This window comes from Blastocystis hominis (genome assembly GCF_000151665.1).
Source record: "Blastocystis hominis, Singapore isolate B (sub-type 7) whole genome shotgun sequence assembly, scaffold_4".
Taxonomy (NCBI): domain Eukaryota; class Bigyra; order Opalinata; family Blastocystidae; genus Blastocystis; species Blastocystis hominis.
In genome coordinates, this window is record NW_013171849.1 from 75,801 (window position 1) to 88,207 (window position 12,407).

Consider the following 12,407-nt stretch of genomic DNA (forward strand, 5'->3'; position numbering starts at 1 on the left):
CAAGTTTATCAAGAAAGGTATGTAGAGTATCAATTCGGAGTAGGAGGGTTAGCTAATAAAATCTTTGGGCTTGTTTCGAGCTATATTATAGCTGCTTTGTTGAATGCCACATTTATATGTATTCATTTATAATAATTTGCATAATAGTACCATTCAATGACACAAGAAAACTATTTACAATTACTGGACTAAACGATAAACCAGTCTTGTATGAACGACCAAGTAATTTAGGAAAGCCATATTACTTTGAACAGTTCAATCTCTGTTTTACTGGAAATTCGGATGCTGTTAAAAACATGAAAGTATATGATGTACCTGCAGTATTTACTAAACCTTATATCATAATTATAACTAACTGTCCATTGTTTGCGTGGCTTCCATATAATAATAACACGTACCAAGCTCTTATACAACTTGTTTTTTTGGAAAACAGACCCTATGAATCCGCTCATCCATCTGTCCATGGATATTATGCACTATCTTATGTCATGATAAATCATTTCATTTTTATAGATTATTTTATGGAAAGAGTTCATAAAAGAAGGAAAATACTACAAAATGAGAATTGTATAAGTTTTCATATGAGAATGGGTGATAAGAAATCAGATTTCAAAGAAACAAGATCATTTATATATGAAAGTGATTTACTGTCATTTATTAATTGCCCAGTTGTAAATGAACACCCAAGTGCTCCAATATTCGTTTCTTCAGACTCGAGTTATGCTAAAGAAGTAATAATGAATAATACACAAAATCATCGAGTTATTACTTATAACCAGAAAGCCATTCATTCTGGCACTTTTTCTTTTGGAAAAGGCTTTAATTCGACTGTTAATACATTTCTGGATTTAGTGACATTAGGATCATGCAAAGAATTTGTAGGAACATATGCGAGTACATTTTCTATCCTTGCAGCATCTTTTACCGGAAAAGTGCCATATTTAGTCACACGTAATTCCACATGTTTCAAACCCACTGATTACTTCTATTTATTATAAATGGCTTTCTGTTTTTGTTTACTAGCAAATTAATTAGTTATTATTGCTGTATAAGTATTATAAATATTCATAGAAGTAATGTGCTTTTTTAGTATAATTGATTCTCATAATACAGGCAACAAATAACCATCTATTAGAAAATGCAAACAGTATTTTCTATTTCTTATTATTTACAATGAGGAATAGTATGCTTGTAAACCATCATTATATGATCTACATAAAATGTAAATGAACTGGTTTTTATAGTGTAATATAACGGTTTTTTCGAAAACAACAGTACAACCATCATATTGGTTCCATATTTATATAATAATAGTATAACACGATAATACAATATACATCATTAACAACACAAAAATCATAATTCGAAAGTAATACATCTGATTGAATTGTACATTTGAATAATACTTTACTTAAATTACTCTATGACACTAGCAAAGGATAAGCCTGATTGCAATTAGAGAATGGCTATTAGTATATCCAATAGCTATAACATAATTACTCTATATATCATTTTCACAACTCATATTATAAAGCAAACAATGTATATTATCGCATTAACTAGTTATGATAATTAATAATTGAGGTAATAGAATTGTTGCTTATATTCAATTGTTGACTCCTTCTCTATTATACTATATTTTAAAAAGAAATTAAGCGCAGCCACAGGAAAATGTAAATTGCTGTTGTAAAGTGTTTTCTAACGCAATATTATTATCATTACTATTTTTTCCTGTGATTAACTCAAATCCATTAATTATATTATTCAAATAGTATTTCAACAGGACTGTCTTAAAATCATAAGAAAAAGAAATGAGGTAGTCTTATACAAAAACTTACCCATTTTAATAATATGGATGATATTTCGGAATGATTTTCAAATAGTGACTGTAGGTTCCTTAATCTTGATGGAAACTAGTCTAAAATGGGAAAATTCCTATTATATGATTAATATCGTAAATAATAATTCGTTTTAAATGGAATGATTGTTCTGGCAGATAAAAACTATTATTGACCATTTGCAAGTACAATTTGAATATCAAAAATACTTACTCATCATTATATCCAAAGATCATTTGATCGAATGTAATTAGGAAAAAAATTATCTTAGATTCTTTCTTATTTTAAACTATTGTTGCCATGACTTATCATATTCATACATTACATTTTGGATTTTGGATACAGCGTACATTCTTATTTTTGCAAATACAAATATAGTACTCTCAGTATTTTGACTTAAGAGAGTTAATATAATATTATATGTTCTCATAAACGTCTATTTTGTATATTTCCAATGAAAGAAATAACCTCCTTATCGTTTTTATGTGTATTCCTTATTATAATACCTATAAAGACCTTATAGCAAAACGATTATTGTAAAAATGACTATTAATTATTATTCCAGGAAAAATATCTTAGGCATAGTACTTACAATATGCTCTTATGTATGATAATTCATTTCATAAAGTGACATAATATATAATATTCTGTAAAATAAACGCTACTTATTTCTTATTTTTTTTGTTTTTCTTAATTACCAACAAACAATGCCAAACCTCTAGCTTTGTGGTACCCATTCTTCATCTACTGGACGAGATACAAATTTATAGTTTATAGGTGTATACGAAATATTGGTGGTTTTGTAATATCTATTTTCGATCTTTATTTGATATGTATTTTGTATGCTGATTAAATAGTTGTTTAGAATCTTCGTACAAAACTTTTCATTGTTTCCTCGTTCTTGGCGTAATGCTGGTAGTGCCTGGTATTTTGCATCCATTGATTTGATAGTGCCAATATTGTTCACCAATGCTGATAGAACAGCTTGGTCTTGCCTATGATTTGTCATATTCGATCCTCGTGGAGATATGCACCTCTGTGTATAAGCACATTGTTGATATGGTATTATCACTCTGTTTATGACAGTTTTATTGGACCAATCAGTAATCAAATGACCTCCACAACCCATTCTCCATTTTGGATCATATGAATCAATAAAATGGTTTTGCTCTAAAAACTTGATCGTAGTAATATGTGTCCATTTTCCTGCACCACCACCAGATACAGGAGAATAGATTCCTTCAAGACGAGCATTTGTCACTTCTCTGCTGATTCCATCTCGGATAAGACTTCCTCCATCAATCCAAAATGTTATTGCTTTCCACGAAAACAAAGCATCCATGTAGGACACCACTTTCCAAGTATAACCACCACGCTGATCCTTGTTCTCAAACAGATTCATCCATTTGGGAAAAGAACTCCAATTGAATTTGCGATATGCGATAAACCCAGTGGATTTCATTTTCTTTTGAATCTCATGAATTGTTTCGAAATGAGCAAACAACTTCTCCTTCAATTCAGGTGATAAACCTAAATCAATATACATATATGAGGCATATGGATCTGCCAAAACCATAGAATAAAGACAATTAAAGGAACCATAACCATGATTATCTGATGCACCTGTCATCATCAATACATCTGAAGTGTGTAAATGATAGGTAGGAATATCTCCAGTTAGAAGAAATGGTAATGATTTATTGGCAATTCCATAGTTCTCGTAGTGTGTTGAAACGTCTGATACTAATTGATTGAAAGGAACAGGATACTCAATATCGTCATAGTCATATTCTATACAATCATAAGAATGGCAATGCACTACGATTTTTGGAACAGCATCCAAATCTTGGCAGCTTTACAGGGTAGGAAACAACATCATTTACTACAAACAGTGTTTGTACTGTCGAGCCATTTACTTCTTTTGCTTCTTGACTTTGTCTTATAATGGAAAGTATGTACATATATACAAAGAATGAGCAGAAGGAAAGTGCATAAAATATAATATTCATGCTACCTTCTTGTAAAAAAGAATTTGAACTATTTAACATATCTTGTTATGATCTATAATGCCATTTGATGTTATGCTATGAATGCATAATACTTTATGCATTTGATTCATTCTAGGCTTGTACTATTTGGGCATTTGTAAGTATGACTAACAACCAAAATATCGTTTTAGTAAAATAGTATTGAGTCATATTACTTGTACATTATCATACGAATGAGTAAGATACAAAGATGAAACTAGTTGTTGGCATTTACTTGTACAGCGAAAACTATTCGTAAGCAAATGTTACAGAACAATTTCCATATTATTCTAAATTAGTCTTGTTATTATTATTATTACGTTAGTATCAGCAAATACAATAAAGTACTATAATGATGTGCTGTCGTATGGATTTCCTTTTTTGTGTATAATATAGATGAGGGAGTTCGGCAACTGCAAGCTATTGTCGTCGATCGATCGATCAATCTTCATCTCCTCGCTGTTCATGTTTGTATCGAGAGCAATTTGCTGATCACCTGTTTACAGCTCTATCAGAGTTGGAATACCGTCGATAACCCCGAAAGAGTCGGTAGAAAACAGCTGCAGTTACCCTCCACCGTCCGATCTCTTCCTTCCTATGTGAAATGGATGATTCATCACGCTGAACAAGATATTCCGACCCACAATCCTCCCACCCCGCTGTCTGCAATGATTTCAAAGCCATTATCGTAAGTTCAGCTATACGAAGAATCGAGACATACTCGCATCGAATCCTTAAAGATTTCACCTGTCAATCTGTCAATCTCTCTGGCTTTGGGATCTCAGTCTATGTCCTCGAGTTACGACTATTTTACTATCCAGGATTTGAAGTGTGTTTTCCCACAGATCAGAAGTATTGATGAACGATATCCTCGACGAATCAGCTATGTGCTTTCTCAGCTATTGTCCACCTATCGCAAGTCCTTGCTGTTCAGTCTTCTTTATCGGTTTGGAGAGCAAAACACCTGGCAATCTCTATCGATTCGTTTCTTCCTTCTATCAAAACATCAAAACGTTGGGAGAGAATGTGATTACCGCTTTATCCAATTGCACATTGTCACTTGTTCGCATGCTTTCCTATGTGAGCGAGTACATCGATGCACAGATCGTGAATATATCTCTGTCTGGAATCGATGCAATGATGGGTTTCACAAGTTGGCTCTACATATTCTTCCAACAAGTGAACGTTTTAGCGATTCCACACACGCTCCATGGAGAAATCACACTGCAAAGTCCCTACATCAAATCGAAAAAGCGCTATTCCTTGTTTGGAAGGCTGTGGAATCAGAATTCAACATTGATATGGTATATGATAGGAATGATCGGAATGGTTTCGCGTCCTCTGCAAATGGTTCTCTTCGATCTCCAAACAATGCGACATTATCTTGATGGTGAACAAGTCAACAAAACGCGAGCCAAACCTCCCAATGTAGCGATTGAAGGCATTGTAATGGTAAGAATTTGAATTGGATTTGATTCATTGTAGCCTTTTGATGAGATTTACAGCAAAGGACGTGAGTTGTTGACTCGTGTAGAAGATGGAAGACTGTATTTCGGTGTATTGTTTAGGCAATGCGTACATATTAACGACAAGGAATCATTTACTGATTGTTCAAGAGAAAATATCGCAGATTGTTTTACGATGCTGTGTGGCTTTCGATGATTGCTACAAGGTATATTTTCGGAGGAATGTAGATACAAACAATGTGGAGTTGTGTTTTGTGTGTATGAAGAATTGTTCGTTGTTCAAGAGTCGATGGGATCGGATTCAGTTGAAATTGGAAGAAGTGTGTGTGAATATGGGGAAGAGTGAAGATACTGAGAAGAGGTGTGAGAAACTGATTGGTATCATCGAGAATGAGAGAAGAAATCACAGTTATAGTAAGTTTTGGAGAGGAGGAATGAGTTGTAGTTTGGAGATATCAATATTCGTTGAATACATTAGCCCAGTTGGAGTGACTTGTTTGTTAATAAGTAAATGAATGATGTGTGTGATGATTTGATGAAATAGAAAGAAATGGAATGATTTGATTTGATTAGGAGTGAAAGAATAAATGATTCTTCACAGAATGAATGAATGATATTGATGATTCTATTTTCTGAAATCATTGTCGATTGCTTCAACGTAGTTCAATACACACTTGGTCAAAGAAATCCTTGCCAATGGTTTCATTCTATCTCAACATTTCACCAAACACCCATCCACACACACAGTATTCGAACAAACAAAAACTTCACCAATGACGATTCCACCCTTCCTTTCTTCCTTTCTTTCTTCATGTAGCCTCACAATCAGCTTAGAGAGAAGCTCTCTTGGCCTTCTCAGCAGCAATGGCAGCGGCACGAATGCTCAGCTTGCGCTGAGTCTTCAGTCCCATGATACCGCCACCCCACTTCTTGTTCTCGGCGTACTTGGTGGTGAAGCTCTCCTGCAGCGAGTTCAGCGCCGCCTCGTCTTCAGGGTTCACTCCCGTCAGACACACGCAAGTAGCGGTCTTCTGGTGCACCAGAGCGCCCAGACGGCCCTTGCCGCTCACGATCGCGTACGCAACGCCCATCTTGTGGCACAGAGCGGGCAGCCACATCACCAGCTCCAGGGGATCCACGTCGTTGGCAATCAGAACCAGCTTGGCCTTCTTGCGCTCCACCAGCTTCGTCACGTTGTCCAGACCGTACTTCACAACCAGAGCACGCTTCTCCTCCACGGGCTTGCCCTCAGCCTTCGCCTTGGCAGCAGCCTCCAGACGAGCCTTCTTCTCGGCCTCCGTCTCAGGAGCGTACTTGTTCATCAGACGGAACACCTCAGCAGCCTGGTTCTTGTCCAACACATGGCTGAACTAATTCACGGTGGGAGGAACCTTCAGACGCTGGCTCAGAATCTTACGCTGTCTCTGGATGATCACGTAACGAGACTATTTCAAAAATCGGGAGAGATCCTTCTTAGGCTATGAAATTAGGCCGAACGGAACGCTATCGTACCAGAACATCTCCTCCAATGCGGAAGTTCTTGGGAGTAGCAGCAAAGATGGGGTTCATAGAGTTAGCAGAGTCCTTAGCCTTAGTCTGGATATTAGAGATAGAAGCGAGCAAAATACCGAAGACATAGTATGAATCGTCAATGAAATAGCTGGGAGAATCAGAGATCAACTATTCATCAACATAATATATAGAATCAACAACAAAACTGAGGTCATAGCATTCTATACCAGATCTTTAGAGTTTCAGTAGGGTAGTAGCATTCACAAGTATAATCGAAATGACATCATATGATGTACATATTCTAAGAGATAATTCCATAGATTTACAGCAAGAGGAAATACAAGAAAATTCCAGGAAGCTGCTAAGCACTTTTCATGTGATTTAAGAGAACAGCGACTGCAACTTGAAATTCTCGAAGAATTGTATCTCAAAATGGAATCGCTCAATATAGATGTATTCTACAACTATGGAAATCTTCCTTTTCCATTTTTTCTAATTTCGACAATCATGCTCTTTCTATTGATGTATTCAGGATATAGCAAACCAATCGATCTAATAATGATAGTATGATATTCGAAATTATGAATTGAAACAAACACGCCAATATTCCCAAAATAAATCTGTTCTTGGTTTCTCATTGTAATCTACATCCCAATCAACTTTGGGTGCTTCATAAGGATAAACGGCTTTCTTCATTTCTGCACTTGATGTTATAACTTTGATTCCTTTGGCTGTTGTGTTACATTTTCCCTTAATAAACCATGCTCTAGGTTTATTTATTAGTTCTCTATCTTTTCCATTCATTATTTCACATTCATCTGGACTTCCATGAATCCATCGTAAAGGACCTGTCACAATTACTGAACTCCTGTAACAACGAGTAGGACCTGAAAATACTCCCTTTTCAGTAATTCCATGGGAAGCATAAAAAAAGTTACTACTCAACCATCTAAATGAAAACAATTTGTTTCGGTACTCTTTCATGGTTGAATGCATCGGACTTTGATCATCAAAAATGTGTTTTCGTGCTTGGAGTTTATAGGTTCTTATCCAAAATTCATGACTTCCTTTTCCCTATTTTGATAATACGGCTCCTCCAGAAGGATAAGGTCCACGGTTCACTCTACAAGAAAACGATATATCAATCTTGGTTTTTTGAATAGATCAATAATATCTGTATAGGACTTATTATCACAAGGATAAACATGAGTATCCGTGATAAAAGAATAATTGAATGGAAGATAAGCATTGTACAACACATGAGTGAGCCATTGCTTTTTAATGGTTTGCACCACATCTTCATTATGAACTGGGACAATCACATCAATTAGCTATGCAGTTGATGCAACAATGTCACAGTTAGTAACTACAGCAATTTTGGCATTAGGATCTTTTGCCTTAACAGCTGCACTATTCCTTTACACCTCCTTTAGATATCTTGGATTTTCACCACATCTGTTTTGAGTATACAAGTAATAAACAATCCCTCGTTCCATAATTGGTGGTCACGGATTAGGAAACGATTTGTAGACAAACAGAGATTGGATGTGTCTATAATCATCAAATATAAATTAATATATACAAATGAGGATAGCACTGAGTAGAATGAGCATATTTAGGATAGACTAACGTAGAATTGCAAACATTGCTTTGATAAATATTGGTATAATATTATGATATGCTTGTTGTTATTCCATTCGTTTTTGAGTTAGTACTAATAGATTTCTTAATAGACAGTATTTCTTTGTCATTTTCTTTCAGAGATTAATTGAAATAGAAAGAATATTACTGACATAAAGAAGTAAATATAAACAAAATAGATAATATTAATCTAGACTTGATGGTTCTATAATATAACTAATTTTCCTACAGAAGAACAGAGTGTTTAAAATGATATATGCATGATCAAGTAATATATCCTAATTGCTTTTTTATTGAGATAAGTTGGATTTCAATTTACTTATAGCATGTGATAAGTAATAATAATGATTGTAGTGTACTCACACAATATATATTTTATTTGACGAGTGTGCTATTGGCTTGACTTCTCTTTTTTACTATTCTAAAAAAGATATATTGTAAAACACACATAAATTAGTACAAAATGGTGTGATGACCAAATGCGAAATTACAAATCACTATGATTCATAAATTAATTAGAACTCAAAAAATACTTCTAAAAATATAGTGTAGAATATATAATTCCATATTTTCTTTTTGTTCTCTCTGCTGGAAATTACTATGAGTGTTTCAACTTTTATGATAGAATGCCTATTTTTCGAAAATAGATTAACAGCTATATAGGTGTTTGTAACTACTAGATATCACTCTATATTTTTAGTGTAAGGTTTTTAGTATATCGGAATGAAAGAATAATAATTATTCTTCTTATAACTTTTCATAATACATATAATACATATAATATCATAATTCTCTATTTACTTTATTTTGGCATTATTGCAAATTACAGCATACAACATTTAGTGTTTGTATTTATTACTAACATATGCTATTATTTTTCTATATGGCAAAATATTACAAAAGCACAATTACGAAATAGTTATTAAATGAAAAGCAAATAATAAATGTAAATATATATATATTTACTGTAAATATGTATTGAAAAAAAAAGAAATCATATAGAAAATTAATTTATATATATATATATATATATAATATATATATTAACATATATTAACATATATATTATATATATATTATATGTTAATATATGTTAAAATATATAATATATATTATACTTAATATTACTCAATATTATATATAATATTGGCTTTTATTTTTCAATTTCTATTATTTTCTTTAGTGTATTTCATTGTCGATACAATTATTATATATATATATATATATATAAGTATAATATCTCTATTTATACGTATAGACTTATTGACATAAAAGAAAAAACATGCAAACTAATAAATGAAGAAAAATGAAAAGTATAGAAATACATCGTAATTAATACTATTCTTCCAAATAGCCATATACATATATTTATGTTATCATTTAAAAATATGAATTTTCACATATATGGATAGATATTTATATATATATATATATAGTGGTAACAAAAAGTATATATGGAAACATTCAAATTTTTGAAAATGGAAAATCCTTTTAGTCATTATCATGTACTTGAAATTAGTAAAAAATAGCTGCTATTTATCATCTTAGTTTTTCATTCTACATTAATTTTACTTGAGTTATAATTATATTGTGTTGCACAGTCTATATAAATTCGTAAAAATGCCTTATATATTATTGATACTCATTTCCTGATTCCTGCTATTTATACATACAACTTGTGAAAAACAATATTTTATTTTTCTTTCTTATTTGGAAATTTCTAGGAGAAATGAAGGAGTGTTAATTTTTTCCCAGTGCAATGATTATTTTAGTCTCTATTTACTGCATACAGTAGTTTTTTTTACATATAATAACAATTTGACGCAAATATATATCATTTTTAATTTTAGTCCTCAATTTATGTTGTATTTATTTTTTATTATAATATCTAAGTGAAACTGTTCTAAATTTATTTCTCTAACCCAGAATATATAGAGAAGCATTTTATGCAAGTATTCTATACCATAAAATGCGTTTTCAATAAAATATGATACAAAATGTGTTTTTTGCATATAGTGAATTTTGGTATTTTCATTTCAAAATTGTTATTGAAGTGAAATTTGAGCTTTATTATCCTATATTATTTTTGTATATATCTCTATACTCATGTACATACTACTGAATATTCGAAAAGACTTAAAGTTGTTCATTGGAATGAATCACATCTATATGCAATTTTAGTGTGTAAAAATATCTTTTAGACTTTATTGGTATTTCATATAGATATTCTAAGTATGAATCAAGCGGTTATTTGAGTGTGTACATTTTTCCATCCAATATTAATTTACATATAAAATAATATAATGGTACTAAAAATACGTAGATAGGCATATATTGATATTCTTCTTCATATTGTAGTTGTTATTTAAGAAAATACTGTATTATCTATTATCACATGCGCCATACTTAGAAAAATGAAATTTCAATTTTGGCTTGTAATTTATGATTTTTACTATATGATACATTAGCCTTTAAGGTACATAAAGATGTAAAATTGATGGTACACTTATAGAATATATAATTAATAAAAGGACAATAAAAATTCTAATATCAGATTGTAATCATTACTTTTTCATTTTTATGCAGTGTATTAGCATTTGGTTTACCTTACTTGTATAGACTTTGAATATATATCTAAATAATTTGTGGCGTATCTTTTTGTCTGTGTTATGGCCCAAGAAATAAAAGGTTTGTCATTAATAGAATATATATTATTTGTGTCCATGTATCTCCAAATCATATTTGTAGTAGTATATTCTTTCCTATTTTCCTATTATTACTATTATTTTCACATTAGGAACTTAGTATAGTGTTATTTGGAGAACAATACTTTACTAGTAAACGTAATTCATCTTTTGCAGAAAAATGTAATTATAAACCAAATGATATGTATAATGCTGAAGATTATAAAAAAGGTGTTAATATAAATTCTTTTCTGTTATTATTTCCTAAAACACAAGTAAAAATAACATATGTACTGAGCATATCATTAGTAAAATAACTTGAGTTTAGTGTACAATTTACCTAGGATGTAGTAATTATTTATTATTCCCTTCACAGCTCTTCTTAAAAATGCTTATTTTATGAGGACTTTTCATTATTCAAAAATCACAATAGGAAATATGAATAATTAGTCATATAGACTTTCCTTTCTCTCTACACTATTTTTCATTCCATAAATAGCAATAAACTAAAAATAGGGTATTATCATTATTAAATAGCTTTGTTTGATTTTTACTATTTTACACAATTCAATGAGGTATGAATCATAAATGAAGCGACAGTATTTATATTTGTAAAAACAGAAAGTCAATAATATAACTAATTTTAAATACGTTTATGCATACTTCGAATTAAGAAAGTAATCCTGAATTTTTACATTTTGGAAATAATAATTGTTGGCTTTATTCCATTATTTGTAAAATGCTAATTCTATAATATGTATATATACCTAGAAAACAATATTGGTACATGTTACTATATTCTTAGATGATAGTATGGATAATATAACAAATCCAACTACATCAATGCTATATACTAGAAAAGGAAGCCATGCAAAAACTGTAAATGATTCTGTTCTACACTCTATCACTTCCAATAACAATGTGACTATTCCAACAAAAAAGAATCAGCCATATGAATCAAAGTCTCTTCTATTCTTTTCACCTGATGTTCATGATGGCACGATGACAGATCTTGCCATTTCTCTGACTTCACAAGGTCATTCAATCTATTTCTATAATAATAAGGGTGCTTTGCCTATTTATACTGGTCTTCGTTCGAAGACTCTCAGTGAAAAACAATATTTGCGATTGAGTGGTACAAAGAATAAATCAAGAATCATTTTTGCTTCTCGACAACTATGTAAAACATCAAAACTCTTTGCATATAATATGAAGTCTGTTCAACGCCTCTGGTCAATA

At 31.6% G+C, this 12,407-nt stretch overlaps 3 protein-coding genes; all 3 read right to left on the reverse strand.

The window, feature by feature from the left end:
- Positions 1 to 2,556: 2,556 nt before the first annotated feature.
- Positions 2,557 to 3,886, reverse strand: GSBLH_T00003648001 (uncharacterized protein; the record flags this gene model as incomplete). Its single annotated transcript, XM_013042427.1, has 2 exons — positions 2,557 to 3,629; positions 3,661 to 3,886. The coding sequence occupies 2 exons, from the start codon at positions 3,884 to 3,886 to the stop codon at positions 2,557 to 2,559; spliced, it is 1,299 nt and encodes a 432-aa protein (XP_012897881.1).
- Positions 3,887 to 6,097: 2,211 nt separating this feature from the next.
- GSBLH_T00003649001 (uncharacterized protein) lies at positions 6,098 to 6,422 on the reverse strand (the record flags this gene model as incomplete). XM_013042428.1 has 1 exon in its annotated part: positions 6,098 to 6,422. The coding sequence occupies one exon, from the start codon at positions 6,420 to 6,422 to the stop codon at positions 6,162 to 6,164; it is 261 nt and encodes an 86-aa protein (XP_012897882.1). The 3' UTR covers positions 6,098 to 6,161.
- Positions 6,423 to 7,077: 655 nt separating this feature from the next.
- On the reverse strand, positions 7,078 to 7,161 carry GSBLH_T00003651001 (uncharacterized protein; the record flags this gene model as incomplete). The annotated part of the gene is made up of 1 exon (XM_013042429.1): positions 7,078 to 7,161. The coding sequence occupies one exon, from the start codon at positions 7,159 to 7,161 to the stop codon at positions 7,078 to 7,080; it is 84 nt and encodes a 27-aa protein (XP_012897883.1).
- Between the last annotated feature and the right edge of the window lie 5,246 nt (positions 7,162 to 12,407).